Genomic DNA, 18,877 nt, shown 5'->3' on the forward strand with positions numbered 1-18,877 from the left:
TAGACACACAGGAAGAGACATAAAAGTGTGGGGGAGAGAAAGACTTTCTAATAGATTTCTGAATATACGTTATGCAATAGTCATACAATAATCAAATAATCAAGTTCCTGACTCAACATCCTCCCACTTTCTCCTTCACATTGTGTGGATGGGTAGCACACACACACACACACACACACACACACACACACACACACACACACACACACACTAGATAGATAGATAGATAGATAGATAGATAGATAGATAGATAGATAGATAGATAGATAGATAGATAGATAGATAGATAGATAGATACTCTAAGCCATTGTACTATTAAAAGGTTTTATTTCGAAAACATCATCTCAGGTGCATGTAATTACATAACCATATATATTTTAGGGAACACCGGTGCATTTTTCGTCCATCTCATAGTCTGTTTGTCTCTCATTGAATCTGACATTTCTCCCGTGCTTTGCCGGGCTTTCTTCCCGTATGTGGCCCAATGACTTGTCGAAGATCAGTGCTAAAACTCGGCCGACGTGCAAGTGGGTACAGGGCGCCGCAGGGATCATCGCGCCCGGGCGCCTGGCTCCCCCTCCCCGCCACACGGCCAGTCCGTATCGCCTGGTAGGAACGAAGGGAGACTTTGCGGTGCTGAGACGGGCCAGTTTCAGTCGGAAGACCGCCTCGCTTTGCCAAAGTCTCGAAGACTTTTTCCAGATTAGTGCTGTCCTTTGCAGATGTTTCGAAATAGGCACAGTCGTCACCAAGGGCTTGGAGGACCTCTGCCTTTGATATTTCTCTCTCAGACTCCAGGAGATCCACCTTGTTGGCGCAGACCAACAAGGGAACCTTTGGCTGTGCGCACTGCTCTGGCACAGAGGATTTGGTGAGTTTTGATTTAGCAGCAAGAATCTCCGTCCGCAGTGCGCACACTTCTTCGAAAGAGCTCCGGTCATCGAGACTGAATACGAGTAGGAAGATGTCTCCTGCAAAAACACAATGAAAAATAATAAATTATTTCCCCCTATTTTTTATGCATAGCATACATTCTTAAATAGAGAGGATTAAGATAAGCATTTACGCATGCACCTATCACCTCCTGCAGCCTTTTGAACCGATAAAAACTGACAAACAATTTAAAGTTTTGCAGAACAGAGATTAAGACTGAGTCAATACGCACCAGTGAGTATAGACAGCCGCCTCTTGGCTGGGAAGTCTCTTTCCCTGGATGCGTCCAGAATGTCAATTTGGTAGGTCTCCCCGCGGATACGGAACAGTTTCCTGAGGAAATCCTCAGAGGTGGGACTGTACTCCTCCACAAATCCATCCCGAAGGTATCTTCTCAGGATGGAGGTCTTGCCCACCCGTGGCGCACCAAGAACCACGATGCGCTTACAGTTCTGCGGCTTGGTGGAGCAAAGGGCGTCTTGTCGGTGCTCGTTGCCAATCTGACGGTGCCGGGTTTGACCATGAAGGACCAGAGCTGCCAGCTGATCCAGTGGGGATCTCTTGCAGGGATGGCTGCTGTTGGCGGTGGACAGTTGCCTTACGGCGGCCACCGAGCGGGTCTTCTTTTCCTGTTTCCACTGAGACGTGGCTACTTTGAGTATCCCCAAACCCGCTTTAATCCCCGATGAACTCAGGTGTTGTGATGCGTTTTTGTAAGCCAGTAAGACTTTGGAGGACCCGGCGCACTGCCCGTCCATATTACCATGAAACTGGGAACCGTCTATGGCGGAGCAGCTGAGCTGATGCGGAGCAGGGATTGGTGTGGTCTGTGCGCCGGTGGAGAGGCTGCTCATTTCCATCCTACTCAGATGGGTATGACCAGTGGTTCCGCGCAACAAAGAGGCAGACCGTGATCTGACGCTGTGCCTGCTCAAGCTCGTCTTTAGCGCGGAGGCTGATGTCAGTAGTGCTTATATAGGCCATCCTCAGCCCCGTGGTTCATCCACGTCATGCTGGCTGGCAGAGTGGGGCTGTTGTGTTCTTCAGAACACTGTGTTTGGAGGAAACAGAATATACAACTGAGTACATGTTTTGGTCTACTTACATGATCTACCATAGGCATGTTTCCTAAGTGTTCAATATGATCCCAATAGATTTATTATCATTATTATTATTACTGTTGTTGTTGTTATTATTATTATTATCATAATTATTATTATTATTATTATTATTACTGTTGTTGTTGTTGTTGTTACTATGATTATTATCATTATTATTATTATTACTGTTGTTGTTGTTATTATTATTATTGTTGTTGTTGTTGTTGTTGTTGTTGTTGTTATTATTGTTATTGTTATTATTATTATTATTATTGTTGTTGTTGTTGTTGTTGTTGTTGTTGTTGTTGTTGTTGTTGTTATTTTAGCTGTAGCATCCCCCACATAGGCTAGTATGTTTAGTAAACCTATTGTGTAGCCTATATACAGTATATATAGTTTTTTTATCCTAATATTCGCACACTATTGCTATCATATTTACATAACCTAGAAAGAAAGAAAGAAAGAAAGAAAGAAAGAAAGAAAGAAAGAAAGAAAGAAAGAAAGAAAGAAAGAAAGAAAAGAACAGAGAGTAATAGAATTTCTGCTCAAGTGTAGGCTGTAGGCTATAGGCTACCTTTAAGTTTTATAATTCATTTATATTTTTTGTTTTATGCTTTTCTTCATTTTATAGTTGCTTTTGTTTTGTTAGTATTTTGGGGGATTTTTATTTGTTAATGCGAGAAAGACAGAAAGGAAGGAAGGAAGGAAGGAAGGAAGGAAGGAAGGAATACAAGGAGGACTCCTTCGTTGCTATGGCAGCTCCACGGTTTTAAGGCGTCCGTTGCCTTGGTTACGATTAGAGAAAACATACCTGAACCTAAAGCGCAGCTAGCTTGGTTAGCACTGCTAACGCCACCGTTAAACCAAATGAATCACTTTGAGAAGAAAGAGTTCAGACCTTTGAGTCGTTCAGGTCAGCGACAGCTTTCTGTGTCTTTCACCTCCGTCTGTCTCTGTCCCTCCTCCCTAAATGAATGCTCAGCGTGTGTCGCACTTTGGCTCCTCCGTCTGTCTCAGGAGCTTCAGTGTGATACAACTGTACTAACTATGCTGAAGAAAGTATTCTGAATGTAAAAATACTGTGCTACAAGTGAAAGTCCAGCAGTTATTTCTTTACCGAAGTATGAACGTAGGCTAATACTTATTTGCAGAACATAATATTGTACAGTTTTTTACTGTATTATATTTATTGATGCATTAATATGCAACCTATGACACTTTGAAGTCGCAGCTGATGTGCAGGGTTAATTTTAATTCATTATTCTATATACTGCATGGCTAGCTTATGAATTTCTTCCCAGGGATCAAAATCTTATATGATATTAATGTATAATAGTGCATCAAAATCTATTTCACCAAATGTATCTGGCACTGCAAAAATAACTATTAACTAATGTTATCTAATAAATGTAGATGTATAAAATAGCATAAAATGGAGAGCAAAGTATGAGTACCTTAAGTACAATACTTGGGTAAATAAGTTGCATTCCACAAAAATCTCAGCCAGGAAATAGGTCAATGTATCAGTTTTTGATAGATTTATATGCAGACATAAAGACCAAAATGCCAAAGACATTTCTTGCCTCCAAAAATGCAAAGTACTTATCTGAAAAACTGCACTGAATCTGTGAAGGTACAAATGGAGAGAGGGAAGTGAACCATTTACAAAAGCCAAGGACTGATAATTGTTGTTGTGGTCATGGAAACCATAATCAGGCACAGTTGGATAAAGAAAAATTAACAGAATTGCATAACCATGTCAGTGTTCCAGGGTAATCTCTTTGTGTCTGCCTGCGTGTATGTGTGTGTCAGCACTGATGTAACTTGTGCACAATGAAGTGAAGCCTCTTTTCACTTTTTAGAATCTTAAAATCAGGGGATCACTAATAAGAAACATGATTGATTATAATCTTTATATGTAGAGATTACAGAGAGAGATTATACTGAGTATTTTTTAGCATTGCCAGTATTGTTCTAATTCGAAGTATTGTAGCACCCAGTTTGACATAATATATTATGATTCAAAAACTCCCACACTGTTGTTATTTTCTATCCTCTCCTCTCCTCTCTAGAGAAAAAAAAGCTAAAAACATCAGAGGAGCTTTCCATCTTGAGTGATGACCAGTCCAAGAACTCTCCTCTTAAAGGGAGGGATATCCAGGCTTTGACCAGTCACCCACGGGACCTCAATAAAGTAAACCCACTTCATCCATATGCAGTGTTTTCCATTAGTTAGAAAATCTCTTTGTTCCTCCAATAGGACAGGGTGTGTGGCACTTTCTTTTTAAAGCAGTTGTATGTGTAACTAAGTGTGTTAATATGACTGTCGCTTCATGTACCAAAGCCACACAAGAGCCATCAGAAAACGCTGCAAATGGCTTGTGTGGGTAAGATTCATGCAGTGAATCTGGACCCTGACTCTCAGCCTCTGGGATACACAGGTAAATTGTAATCCCTTGCCCTCATGGACAATAGCATACAGCGCCTACTGAAATGACTAAAAAGAGATGTCATCCTGGTCATAATACACATCCCTGAATTACTTTTTTTTTTGTACTTTTCTTTCAAGGGCCAGAAGGGCTTCGGTTTGATAACAAAGGGATGGTTCTTCCACACAGCATTCTGGGTAGTTTAGAGGATTTTAGAAGTTATCTGGAGGCCAAAGGGGAGACAGAGGTATTCAGCACACATTCTGTAACCTTCAAATGCAATACAAATTCTTTGACTTTGCTGTATTAGTCATCTCTGGTTTCCTCCCTCCACCATCTAGTTGGTAAAACGACTACTGAAGTCCCTCAGAGATCCTCCATCTGAGGCCCAAGGGAGGCATCACTCTGAGGCTGTGGAAAGTGGGCATGGGCTCTCTCCAGGCCACAGAAACATCCAGAGTAATGCCCTGCAGCACTGGCATGCACATATGAGGCAGCGCAGACAGCAGCAGGACTTTTTATCTGGTGGGCTGATTCAAGAGTACAACAACCTGCAACAGACAGATCAAATTTGTAGCATTATTACAGCCATAACCTGTGTAGAACTACAGGTTTATCACTTGAAGCAAATTAAAGAACTGGATATTTGCTAATTTATAAAAAAAAAAACATATGATTTCCAAAGTCTATATCAATGTCTTGTCCTTGTCTATCTAACCCTTTATTTATCTGCTGCTCTTCTCACCTCTATCAAGATGTGCTTGACAGGCCAGTTGAGAATTTACTGATGAACCAAGCTAACCGTTTCAGAGAATTTCAAGAGCAGAGGGAATTTCTGAATCAAGTCATGCCACTCATCCACTCTGGATATGTATGACACACTCTTGTCTACTGTGCCTTTAGCCATCTGTCAGACTCATATTATAGTTTTCTAATACCTAAAATCTCTGTAATTATTTTCTTTGTGGCTTCTTCACTCATGTGTCTTAATTTGTATGTGTAAGGGTTATCGTGTGGGCAGTGAGTTTTGGAATCTCCCCCAGCGTTATGGAGATGAAATGAGTGGCATCACAGCCACTCTGACTCAGACAGAGCAGGGCAGACGGGAACCTGTCACACATGTTGGACAACCGAGCAGTATACGCCAGGAATCAGGTACACACAGACACCTACACTGTGTCCCCATTTTTCCCTTCAGTCTCATTCTTCTGTTCCTTCTGTCTGTGCACCTGGAACATGGTGGTGTCCCAGTTAAAAAATGCTCTGTGACAGTTCAGCTGTCCACTTCTCACAGTTGGGATCAAGAGGGAAAACCCCAATCATGGTGAAATAAGCAATATAAAGTAGATGTCACTGGTTGTATCCAAGCAACAGAAGGAGAGGAGGACACAGTGGCCCTCTTTTGGGGGAATACTTTAAACAGAGATTGACTCTGACACAAGGTTTAAGTGGGAGAAATGGGACAAAGTCTGAAAGAAACACACACACTCACTTACATGTGCGCATTGAGATGCCTCATAAGACTGACTGTATTCTCTATTTTAATCCTCTAGGAATCATTTGTGCGGAGACCTTGCGTCCAGCGTCTCGGACCTGGGACCAGAGTGCATACCTACAGCATCAGTGCGAGGAGCTCGGAGATGTTCTACGGGACATGGACATCAAAAAGCCGGTAACACAACTTTTATCTTATTTTACAACTCTCAAAAATCAATATGAATACTGCCTTGAAAGTCTAGTAACTGTGGGCCAATATATAGCCTTGGATGCATTATGTATTTTCAGTACACAAAAGCCTGTTGCGAATAATCATTCTGATATAAAGTTACAGCCTGTTGACATTTCCAATTTCCAATAAAACATGGCAAATTAGTCAAAGAGAATCCACATGAAAGAAACTTTGCTAATCTACATTTACCAGGCATGTATGTCACAGTATGTGACAAAGTATGATGTATGATGATAAATGTTTTATTTAAGTCAATTACAAAAACACATGAGGGAGTAGCAAGTGGGAGTGTATGAGTGTGAAACACAAAATGCAAACAACAAAGACAACATCAGTCAGCAGGCCAGGGGAAGAGAGTGAGAGGATGTTGCAGGTAAGCTTTATAGCCTCCCAAGCTCAGCCTGCTCAGGTGTGTTGCATCCCTGACAAGTTCACAGCTCCACCCATCAATTTCCTGAAACACAGAGACAGAGCCAGCCAAAACAGAGGGACAAAATAAGGCAACGCCTGAGTTCATCACATTACTGATAGATTTTCATTTATTCAATCGAAGCAAAGTTGCAACTCTTTGTTACTTTACTTACTTAACCATTAGATCTACAATGTATGTTGCCTTTGGCAACCTCCTGGAGTAATTAGAGCTGCACACCACAATTTCTTTGCCTATAATTGTTTACATTCTGGCAAACTGGCACCATAAAGGTATGCCGAATTTACTGCTAGCTACTACTGTTTGTAATGCAACCATGTATGTACAGACAATTATCATTGGATTCCTTTGATGCTGAAGACAGCTTAATAAAAAAAGCTTCTTTTATTTTGGATCCCTTGTTTAAGGTGGGTATTGGAATGATTGAGTTTCTCTGAGGGGTGCTGTTTTTGATGCAAATTGTGACAATCAGGGGCTAAGGGTTTTTAAGTACCTTACTTCAAACAGCCACCATCAGCTGTGTACAAATGCTGCACCAGCTGCTGAATATGCAGGTGAGCAGGCCAAATCAGTGGTCCCAACAACAACAACTACTGTTTTCATGGACCTGTCCCTTTCACTCCCCCCACTCCATTAATGACTTCCGTCTGGCCAACGATCTGAATGAGTTCTACTGCCGCTTTGAAAGACAGTGGGACAAGCCTGACACTAACCTCCACATCAGAGCCACATCAGAACCCCCCTCCTCCCCTACCAAAGGAACGTCTCTCTCTATCCTGGAGAGAGATGTCAACAGGCTTTTTAAGAAGCAGAACCCCCGCAAAGCAGCCGGTCCTGACTCTGTCTCTCCATCATCCCTGAAGCACTGTGCTGATCAGCTGTCTCCAGTGTTCACAGACATCTTCAACACCTCACTGGAGACCTGCCACGTGCCAGCCTGCTTCAAATCCTCCACCATCATCCCTGTCCCCAAAAAACCAAGGCCCACAGGACTAAATGACTATAGACCCATTGCCCTGACCTCTGTGGTCATGAAATCATTTGAGCGTCTTGTCCTGTCCCATCTCAAATCCATCACTGACCCACTCCTGGACCCCCTGCAGTTCGCCTACAGAGCCAACAGGTCTGTAGACGACGCCGTCAACATGGCTCTCCACTTCATCCTCCAGCACCTGGACTCCTCAGGGACCTATGCCAGGATCCTGTTTGTGGACTTCAGCTCTGCCTTCAACACCATCATCCCGGCTCTGCTGCAGGACAAGCTCTCCCAGCTGAGCGTGCCTGACTCCACCTTCAGGTGGATCACCGACTTCCTGTCTGACAGGAGGCAGCACGTGAAGCTAGGAAAGCACGTGTCTGACTCCCAGACCATCAGCACTGGATCCCCGCAAGGCTGCGTTCTTTCTCCTCTGCTCTTCTCCCTGTACACCAACACCTGCACCTCCAGCCATCAGTCTGTCAAGCTCCTGAAGTTTGCAGACGACACCACTCTCATTGGACTCATCTCTGATGGCGATGAGTCTGCCTACAGGTGGGAGACTGAGCGTCTGGTGACCTGGTGCAGGCAGAACAACCTAGAGCTAAACGCTCTGAAGACAGTGGAAATGATAGTGGACTTCAGGAAGAGCCCAGCCCCACCCACCCCCATCACCCTGTGTGACTCCCCCGTGGCTACCGTGGAGCATTTTCGCTTCTTGGGAACCACCATCACACAGGATCTCAAATGGGAGCTAAACATCAGCTCCCTCATCAAAAAAGCTCAGCAGAGGATGTATTTCCTGAGGCAATTGAAGAAGTTCAACCTGCCAAGGACTATGATGGTGAACTTCTACACCTCCATCATTGAGTCCATCCTCACCTCCTCCATCACCATCTGGTACGCTGCTGCCACGGAGAGGGACAATAACAGACTGCAGCGTATCATCCACTCTGCTGAGAAGGTGATTGGCTGCAATCTTCCGTCCCTCCAGGACCTGTACGCCTCAAGGACTCTGAGGCGTGCAGGGAAGATTGTAGCTGACTCCTCCCACCCTGGACACAAACTCTTTGAGACACTCCCCTCTGGCAGGAGGCTGCGGTCCTTCAGGACCAAAACCTCTCGCCACAAAAATAGCTTCTTCCCATCTGCTATTAGCCTCATCAACAAGGCTAGAGAGCCCCACTGTTGCTGATCAATTGCACCAATCACCAGAAAAAATTCCTTGTATGTGAAAACATACTTGGCAATAAAACTGATTCTGATTCTGATTCTGATTCTGATTCACCTTATGCAGTATCTTTGCCGCTCTCTCTCACTCCTGATCTAATTGGAACGTTCAAATCCACATCACATATTATTCACTAAATCATTGTCAAATCTCTCTAACAGTGAACAAGACTCTAATTTCATGGGCACAGCGCAGATCTTGATTATGCAACTTTTGTTTCAACACAAACAGTTTCATTACTGGATCACTCATCGTCCAACCACACAGCCAACTGAAGCTGCCAACACCCTAAGGACACTCTGTCTCTTGCTGTTGGAGCTGCTAGCTGCTCATAATCAGTCTGTATCTTCACAAACAGCCTGATCATCCAGCTTTGGGCACACTGTTCTGGGTTTTCTTTACAGGGAACAAACGACAGCAAATGGGCAAGGCACACAGGCATATCCACGCACACACACGCACGCACATACGCACACACACACATACACACACACAAAACTGCTCACATACTGTTAGGACATACTTTATTGCCTGTAAAATGCATTTGTGTAGATTTCGGTGTGGACGGTAGGGACGTACCTACCAATTTCAAGTTTGTCCCTGCCAATAGCCTATATTTACCCATCTCAAACAATCTTGCCATTTTAACTCACCTCTACGATCTATGCAGCAACTACGAGTTGCTAGGTTTGTGCGTATTTTGCAAAATGTTGGCTATCATAATATAAGACTGGGACGTGGGGGATTTTCGACTATGATCTTGCAAACCTCGTCATCAAACCAGTTGGAGCCCAGTAGTAGCAGTACAGGAGTTGTGAGTGTAATGAGTGGTGGTGAATCTGAAAGTACTTATAGTTTAAAGGTTTTTGTGAAGCAAAAATGCATTTTAAGATGAGTTAAGACATCAGTTCCTTTGTAAGGAAGAACTGAAGAGTAAGTGACAGCTGAGTTCAGCAAAAAAAAAAAAAAAAAATTCATCAAATGACAGGAAAATAATACTATTTAAATGCCTCCCTCCTGCTTTCCATTAGTGGATCAAGAGCACAGGTCTTACTGCATATGAGTCATTAAGAAAGAGACATTATTTATGAAGTAAATTAACCACAGTGCTGAGTTGTGTTGCCCAAATCAACAAAATTAAAGGACAGAGCTATAGTATCTCAGGTGAGATTTGAAAATATATCTGGTTCAGAGGACCACAGCACCTACAGTAAAATATCTGTTTTGAACCAGGGAAAAATCATGATACATTCATCTGATATGTCCAAGATTCAAGCAAGTTATATCAGCAAACACATATTCCGTTCTTCATGTGTGTATGTGCGTGCACACAAGTGTTTATTGAGAAAAGAGAGATAGAGAACATTATTACCAAAAATCAAAACAGACCTATGCCCTTGGTAAAATGTACATCCAGTATGTGCAAGCATTATGAGATTATTGAAGCTCTACAGCCTTTCCATAAACACTCATATCTTCTCACATATATGCTAAAATAGAGAAGGTACAGTTATGAAATCTGGAGCGTGTCAAGTCATAGAGTTGCTCTGTTGAGATCTGTGGGGTACCAGAGGCCAGGAAAAGGGACACAGCCTGCTCTACTGCTGTCTCTGCATTACAATGACTCCATCAGCAGGGGCAGGGGGTTCTGGGATAAACACTTAAACACAAATAAACACAAATGTGCACTTCTTTGCACAGCCAGTTCCCATTTAATCCTATTAACACACTAAGTAACAGCTGGTGGTTATGGGAAGGTTTATTCAAATTACATCTTTTATTTTCTTACTTGTTATCTTCGGCCCCCTATCTCTCCCTCTTTTGCTCTCTTTCGAACACACACATACACACACACTCAATTGATGTGGTGTGTTCTGTTGGACTGGTGGTGTGATGCTGAGGCGATTTGGGGTCTGAAGTACCTTCTGACCAACACACAGACAGAGACAGATCGTCCTGTCAGCAGCTCACTAGCCCAGGGCTTTGTGACATACGTGCAAAGAGAGAGAGGGATGAAGAGGACAGGGAGGTGTTGTCAAGAGACACATGAAAAGAGAAGAAAGTAAATAGTAAGTTGGGGAGGAGAGAAAGAAATGACTTAAAAATGTGGAGAAGTTTGAACTACAGGAGGATTTGTTTCATTCTGTCTACTCCATAATACACTGGTGGGGCTCTGCTGCTAAAGCATTTACAATAAAGTATAGCGCAAATATGAATGGAAATGTTTCACTCAGCAGTTGAGCTGGAACAGGCTGAAGGACAGTATATGCACATTTTGATAATTTGGCCATTGATAACTGGACAGTGTGTTCCACAGCACCTTGTCCTGTCGTATTGACAGCTTCATTAAACACCTATTTTTGTTCCTTTGTGTCTCTACTCTCTGAAGTAGACAGGACATATGCATCTATTGATGCTGAGCTGAAGAGAATGTTGGGTATTACTTTTCAATGACAGGAACCAGAATGTGAAATGGACATATACAGCTGACCTTTTCCTTGAAAACCACCACTCTGTGTCACTTCGATTACAGGAAATCGACGGACTGGAGGTGATAGGCTCTGGCAAGCCATTCTCCTTTGCCACAGTGGGTGATAGTCCTTTACAGGAGAAGGAAGAGGAGGAGAAGGAGCACAAGGATGAGAAGAAGGAGAACCTGTAAGAAATAACTGTCTACTCTTTTTTTTGGTCTAGACTGAATATGTCAAGGTCAGGCCAACACTGCTGTCCCTATTCAAAAGGCACTGAGAAAGACAATCGGTGTATGTGAGTCATTAATTTGGTAATGCATTCAACTCATTGCGTCAGCTGCTGTATACTGTATGTCATTCAAACTGTCATGTAAATAATGGGAGCCAGACATAAACTCCATTGTTAGTTCTTGTTAGCAGCCTAGATATGTTGTTTTCATATTTTTTAAAGTATAACAAAACATTTATAAATGACCAATTTACCATTAACCTGGGACTCAGTGGTCCACAGTGTGTTGAAGTTACATGTCACAAAGTGTATTATAGATGTATGTCATGAGACGTGCCCCTGTTACCACTGGTATTTACATATTGTTGTCCATTTGAGGGTAGCTTCCTGGTGTTAAGCTTAATTTAAGCTTGACAAGAAGCATTTGAATATAGCATCTTATGACAGGACCATCTTATTTGTGGAGGTGCACACTCATAGACTGAGACTATCGCTACACTAAGCTGGTGAAATGTATAGACCCATGTTGTTCTTCCCCTTTCAGTCCAGACTAAAACTGTGTTTTTCTCACCCAAAAGTCTCAGATCTGCTGGCTTGCTGTTTTAGGATGAATATGGGGTAAAAGTAGCTTTTACAAACAGTGATACAGGCTGCATGATGGGTCAGGGCTGTATAGCAGTACAGTTACATTGCATTACATTCAGCAAACTTCCTCAGACAACTTCCTGTGACCTCTAACCCCCTCTGTGACCATTCATTTTAAATGTGAATATAGCAGATCATACAGAGCAGCTGCTGCCATTAATCTGAATTTATGCTGATGCGGCCAGACCACATCATTACCATGAAATAGTAATATTGTCAGCTGAGCTGTGTCTGTCCCACTGCTTTCCAGATGTTGCCTGTGATACAGTTTTACTGTTTCCCAGATGGAAAGAGGAAGTAGTCTTTTAATTGTTCAGGTCTCTACTAAAACAACCTGGAAACACTAATGTGGATGCAACTTGTTTTCATACAAAACAGCAGAGTTATATTGCTGTCTCATTGTCTTTCACAGTGATCCACTGGCACGGTATGATGGTGCTAGGCCAGATGTTCTGCTCATTCCTGCTTTGAGGTTCTGTGGTCAGCTGGCTAGCTGGACTGGAAACTCAGCCACTAACCAGGTACATTGCCCTGAACACAGTGAGTTGGTCTGTGAGTATAAATTTCAAACCATGACTACTGTATTCTCTCAGATGGTGGCCAGAGGCTTTATTTACCTCAGTGGCAGAGAAAACCCAGCCTTTATTAGAAACAGGCTTTTATTACTTCCACCAAGGAGGTTATATTTTCACCCGTATTTATTTGTCAGCAGGATTACACAAAATGTACTGAACTGTTTTGTACTGAAGTTGGGGGAGGGATGGTGCATGAGACAGAGATGAACCCATTAAAATTTAGGGCAGATCCATAATAAATGTAATTTTTTTTTCTCTGACGTCTGGTGTATGTTGTTGACATTGGTCTTGGTGGAGGTCTGCACTCTTTAAGTGCCCTTGTAGTTTCAAATTTTTCCTGTTGCAAACTCAACACTTCCTCCACATGTATCTTTGGTCTTGACAAATTTCCACAGTGCTAACACTTGGAGCACAGCAAGAGACATGTCAGCCTTTTCAATTTACCTGTTTCCTCTAACAATTTTATGTCACCATGAATAAAATTCAACAACAACTCCAGAATTTTCAGATTAAAAATCACTGCAGACTTGCCTTTACCAGTAGGCTTTTACTATGAAAATGTCAGAAAGTGGTACATTTTGGTGAGAGTAGCTTTGAAACTGAATTAAAGCATGAAAAGATAAAGGAAAAAAATAGAAACTAGGAGCAGCAGTATGTCTTGACTCTGCTGTTGTACTGATGGAATTAGTGCTGTGGACATTATATTAAATTTACAATGTGTCAACCCTTAAGTGGTTTTTACCCAGCCTTTATTTATTCATTTGAGACAAGGACATTATTTGAATACTGGCTTTTTCATCTTCTTCTTCTGTCACCTTTGTATTCTCCAACACTCATTGATAAGGGAGAAGTAGGAATCAGTGCCACAATAATCTTTGAGGCCCTGACTGGAGAAAGAGCGATGTCCCACCTGGAGCTACACAATGAGGGCAGCACAGCCATCTTCTACAGCTGGCAGCAGCTTCCTCTGCCACACAGCTTTCCTAACCTGCAATCACAAACAATGAGCCCGCACTTCTACTTCAATTCCTCCTCTGGTACACACGTACAAACACAATCAGACACCTGCTGCCACCGCTCTTACGTCATACACTGTTTGTCTATGTGTCAATCTACCAGTCAACCAGTACTCAACCTGCCTTTCTGCTTTCCATTGTGCTTCCCCTCCCATCCAGGTGTGATCCTTCCAGGTGACACCCAGCGGGTGGAGTTTATATTTAAGTCAGAGAAGCCAGGCATCAAGACTGAACAATGGCAGCTCAACACCCACCCTGTGCTGCTGCAAGGAGCCTCCATGCAGGTCACATTGAGGGGAGTAGCTCTGTACCAGGACAAAACTGCAGACCAGAGACTTTTCATTGAGGTAGTTTTGCAGTTAAACTGTGTACAACTGTGTGTCTGGAAGTGAGACAGAAACACACATGGACAGATGGCAACAAGGTGTATGTTAACAGAAACCCATATGTTTTCTTTTTTATGCCTGTGTTTCTTTTGTGTGTGCACAAGTAGACAAAACTGGAAAAGACAGTGATGGTGAAAATGTGTTGGTCAATTGTGTATGAGGTGCTGCGTGGGGTGCACAGCCCAGAGAGACCCGGCTCTCCTGCAGAGCTCTACATCACTGAGGAGCAAACATTTCAAAACAAAAACCCCGAGGTAAATCCTGAAGTTGGACACCATTTCTGTACAGAATTTTACACTCTTATTAGTGATCAGTGTAGCTGTCTTTATTTTTTTTTTGTAGAGAACCTCCTTAGGACATCAGCAGTGATTTCATGTACCACTGATGCATCAAATATTTTTCTTTTTGTCCATATTTAGTTCAGTCTAAATCTTAGTCACATCAGCTGGTTCAGTTTGAGATGACCTCTTAATGGACCCATTCATCCTGCTTTTCTGTTTGACATTTCGCTGTGTGCGAGAGTATGATCAGAACCATTATGGCTGCCCCTCCCTAACCTGAATTTTGTGTCAGCCCCCATTCATTTAGAGAGCCACATTATATTTTCGATATATCATAATTCTTGGTAGCTCATTAACTAGGTATAGATTGTAACTGCTAATACCTTAAACCAATCACTGCTGCCTCTGCACTGTACAAAAGAGGTTATGTTGCCATGGCAGTGCAGTAGGAACCTGGTTTTAACTGGGTTAATTGGGAGGCTAATTAGATCCCTCTCCAGTGAATTTAGAGCATGTCTATCTCAAAAGTTTCCTGAGCTAATTTCCAATAGACATGGGGAGGGAAAGATTGGAAACAACATTGGAAAGTGTAACCAAACATTAAGATTGAAATACTATCTCTTTATCATCATCATCATCAATTCATCTAACCTGTAATTGGGGTGATGTGACTTTTCCTTACAAAGTCAAATCAAGCATTACCAAATATTAGGATCATGACAGCTCTGTTTGCCTTTTACATGGTTCCACCACAAAGTGAAGCATGCATATTTCTTCTCTTCTGTTGAGGAGTGAATAAAAATGATGATGATGACGATGATGATGATGATGCATCATAGTTGTCAGAGGAGGATAACTATCAGTGGTGATTATCATCCTGTAGCACGATAGTACTGTCTGTTCATGGGGGTCTTGTGTTCACATGTCCATACTCCTCACATAAGCTACTGCTCCAGATTGTTTAAATCCATCTGTGGTTTTAGTTGCAGTACCTTCATCAGCCAGTGGAGGACCTGAAGAGACTGTGGCAAGAAGTGAATCCAGGGCACACCTGGGACCTCTCTGTTGATACTCTTCAACAGGTAGAGACAAAATGTAGTGATGTGGTAAAAATAATTCTTAGTCAGTGCAAAGAAAGGACATGTAGCAGGTTGATTCAAGGATACAGACTATTCAAATGCAGAGTGCACATTTCTGTACAATTTCATACCATGATGATGCATTAAAAACGTAACATCCATTCATTTATCTATTCATTTGTTCCTACACTTAAGGTTGTGCTGTCTCTGCCTGAACAAGAGTCAGCTCAGGACACCATCACCAGAGAAAAGAGCCTGGCCCAGCTCAACTCTCTACTTCTGCAGCTGTCTGAACCGCCTGAACTGCTACACCACCATCTAACAGCAGCAGCTCTAGGGTGAGGCATAAACACATGTGAATCATGTAGCATCTCTTTCATAGCATCCCACACCTGCACACTCAATGTAAGCCTGGAGGTTATGGTGGTGTGTGGTGCCCCCTGCAGGCAGCAGCTATGGAGGAAACTGCTGGACACCATGGCTGGTGAGGGCATGAGGCTCAGAAACCTGCTGGGCCTCCCAGAGAGAGAAACATGGATGGATAACAAGGACGAATCACCAATCTCTGACGCTGGTGAGGCTCACACTTTCACTCAGACATATACTGGTGAAGGTATTGAATTCATGCTGTTTACTACTGTTATTACATCACAGATTTGGCTGATAATATAAACAAAGATGAGAAGAGTGAGAAAAAGGGAGGGGCAGCTGCTAAAGAGGAGAGGAGTGCGGCCAGGTCCAGATTTAAAGATGACAACAAACAAGAGTCCAAGTCACCAACAAGCGAAAAATCAGTGGAGGTGAGGGGAAAAGATATATGTGTGTTTGTGAAGCTGACTCACCTTCATGGGATGGAGAATTATAAAATGTTTTGCCACTGAGTGGCAGCAGATTCACAAATGTTTTAAATATGGGCTTGAATGAAGTACCATGTTTGTTAAGACATGACACATCACTTCAGCTGACTTTCAGCTGATCCAATCATGAGTCACCTTCACCACTTCAAACAAGCTGTCAGTTCATCATTCATTTATCTGTCATTCACCAGGCTTCTGTTGCTTTGTTACTACTGACTTGTTACTACTCCACACAACTCGGCCTCTTACCGCCTCATTCTCAGTGATACATACTATGTTCTAGCCTATAGGCTTGTTTTCTGAGTGTGTGCGTTTGTGTGTGTGGGTGTGTGTTTGAAAGAGAGCAAAGAGTAAGAGACAGAGGGTTACCAGCCATCTCTTATTCAGTCTTTTCACTAAGTTTAGGACACAAATGCTCTCCACCCAGTGTTTTTCTCCCAGAGAAGCCCTTATAGTAGCTTGGCAATAGAGTACGATAGTGGTCATTCATTTTTTTGCAATGCCACTGGTCAGGAGAGATAATGAGATAGCAAATGTTGCTTCATGCCAATTCATTTTAATGCAGATGATTGTTTTCCTATTTCCAACCTCCACACACCCATCCACATTATGCCCAGGAACTTAACATCGTCCTGTTCACAAATCTAAATTTCAGCAACTTTTGGTTGTCAGCACAGGGACTGAAATCCCTAATGAGGAGACTGAGTGTGTTCTTCAGATATAGATGATGAGATGATGTGTCCTGCAGCTCAATTGGCTGCAGCATAAAAAAGGTTCTGGGTGTGAATCTGGCCCAGGAGCTGCTACATCTCTCTCATAATGGTTCATGTCTCCATTGTGAGCCATTAAAAGTACAAAAAAGACATAATATTAAATTTAGAAATATACTAGACTCACTCTTGTCTGTATGACTGTATATTATGCTGAGTGACTTTTTTCCTTTGTGTGACAGTTGAATCATAGGTAAGTTACAGCCTATTACTCACAGGGTACCATGGTAACAGAACACTGTGTGAAAATGTGCACCTGCTCTCCAAATGTGTACCCAGGGTGTGAATTAATAGGACCTGGATTGGTCCAAGCCATCTGTGGCACACACACACACACACACACACACACACACACACACACACACACAGCTATACATTAACTCAAACAGTACAGAACAAGCAATATATTACATGCCATCAAATATGTAGGAGGAAGTTTTTCATCAGAATCAGAATCAGAATCAGAATCAGAATCAGAATCAGAATCAGTTTTATTGCCAAGTATGTTTTCACATACAAGGAATTTTTTCTGGTGATTGGTGCAATTGATCAGCAACAGTGGGGCTCTCTAGCCTTGTTGATGAGGCTAATAGCAGATGGGAAGAAGCTATTTTTGTGGCGAGAGGTTTTGGTCCTGAAGGACCGCAGCCTCCTGCCAGAGGGGAGTGTCTCAAAGAGTTTGTGTTCAGGGTGGGAGGAGTCAGCTACAATCTTCCCTGCACGCCTCATCTTCAATCACATAAGATGCACACAACCACTTACCAACCAGCTCATTTGGTAATTTGATCGTCCTTCATGCTCAGCAAAACCTCTATGGTCATTCATCATTAAATTATATGTCTTATATCTGTCTATCTTGTCTACAAAGGAGAGCAAAAAGAAGGGGAAAAGAAGAGATGAAGTGGGGAAGCGCACCAAGGAAAAGGAAAAGCAAGGGAAGGAGTCTGCCTCGCTGACTGATATGACTGATACTCAGCCAGTGAGCGTCAATCAGCAACCTTCTGATGTAGACCAGGAGGTGATGAACGTTTACACAAGGCTCCTGCGCTATAAGGTGAATCCTTTATCTTTCATTCTTTCATCATATCTTTAATTATACAGTTTTTATTCTAAAGAGTTGTATTAATATCAGCTTTGGTTCTGGAGGAGCTTTCAAAACTTTGAGAAGATAATACTGATGACCACTTTTCATTGAAATAATGATGGACACTATCCAGTTGCATGATGGGAATTGTAGGATTATGCATTTTTAGAGCTTGAGCCATACCAGTGATTAAAAGTCAGGATATCTCTGCCTCTTTAATTTTTTACCATTCTTCATTCGTCCAATGAAAGACACTATCCAGTTGTATTATGGGAAATGTAGGTTTCTGTATTTTAAGTTCAAGGAAGTGTAATATTAAATCAGTACAATTTTGAAGTTTCCCACAGTCATATGCACATCCTATGTGTACATCTACTGTATCTATTTGGCAGGTTTATGCTTTGATGGAAGACCTGGTGGACACCCTTTATGACCTGATGGATGAGGGGGATGAGGAGGACAGACACACCATTAACACATGAGAGGCACAGGAGCACTATAGTCAGCCAACTGTAATAAAACCTGTCACACAGGATTCCTGAATCTCTGTTTTTAGACTTATTCTGACATGAAATCAATAAATGTTTTGTTCTTTTGGCACATTGGAGACGCGGAGTAATATTCATTTTGTCTCATTCACTCACATTCAAACGCAT

At 42.3% G+C, this 18,877-nt stretch overlaps 2 protein-coding genes across 2 annotated transcripts; one reads left to right on the forward strand and one right to left on the reverse strand.

Annotated features, from left to right (window-relative positions):
* Positions 1–307: 307 nt before the first annotated feature.
* On the reverse strand, positions 308–3,139 carry rasd2b (RASD family member 2b). The gene is made up of 3 exons (XM_071504916.1): positions 2,932–3,139; positions 1,166–1,984; positions 308–971 (listed from the first exon to the last, which is right to left on the reverse strand). The coding sequence occupies exons 2-3, from the start codon at positions 1,791–1,793 to the stop codon at positions 427–429; spliced, it is 1,173 nt and encodes a 390-aa protein (XP_071361017.1). The 5' UTR covers positions 1,794–1,984; positions 2,932–3,139; the 3' UTR covers positions 308–426.
* Positions 2,795–18,824, forward strand: mycbpap (mycbp associated protein). The gene is made up of 19 exons (XM_071504907.1): positions 2,795–2,946; positions 4,106–4,227; positions 4,378–4,474; positions 4,603–4,709; positions 4,804–4,987; positions 5,218–5,333; positions 5,467–5,617; positions 6,016–6,134; positions 11,362–11,486; positions 12,586–12,694; positions 13,593–13,785; positions 13,924–14,111; positions 14,258–14,404; positions 15,415–15,513; positions 15,706–15,848; positions 15,957–16,084; positions 16,165–16,310; positions 18,006–18,191; positions 18,614–18,824. The coding sequence occupies exons 1-19, from the start codon at positions 2,901–2,903 to the stop codon at positions 18,701–18,703; spliced, it is 2,496 nt and encodes an 831-aa protein (XP_071361008.1). The 5' UTR covers positions 2,795–2,900; the 3' UTR covers positions 18,704–18,824.
* The last annotated feature ends 53 nt before the right edge of the window (positions 18,825–18,877 follow it).

This window comes from Trachinotus anak, unplaced genomic scaffold (assembly GCF_046630095.1).
Source record: "Trachinotus anak isolate AG129_WGS33_773 ecotype Australia unplaced genomic scaffold, CSIRO_AGI_Tana_v1 ptg000019l, whole genome shotgun sequence".
NCBI classification, from domain to species: domain Eukaryota; kingdom Metazoa; phylum Chordata; class Actinopteri; order Carangiformes; family Carangidae; genus Trachinotus; species Trachinotus anak.

Excerpts from the sequence above, each read along its gene's own strand:
- rasd2b (XM_071504916.1), bottom strand. The coding sequence starts at position 1,793 with ATGGAAATGAGCAGCCTCTCCACCGGCGCACAGACCACACCAATCCCT. Across the intron at positions 972-1,165 it reads GCGGCTGTCTATACTCACTG|GAGACATCTTCCTACTCGTA; the intron begins GTGCGTATTGAC and ends GTGTTTTTGCAG.
- mycbpap (XM_071504907.1), top strand. The coding sequence starts at position 2,901 with ATGAATCACTTTGAGAAGAAAGAGTTCAGACCTTTGAGTCGTTCAG. Across the intron at positions 5,618-6,015 it reads CAGTATACGCCAGGAATCAG|GAATCATTTGTGCGGAGACC; the intron begins GTACACACAGAC and ends TTAATCCTCTAG. Across the intron at positions 12,695-13,592 it reads GAAACTCAGCCACTAACCAG|GGAGAAGTAGGAATCAGTGC; the intron begins GTACATTGCCCT and ends CTCATTGATAAG.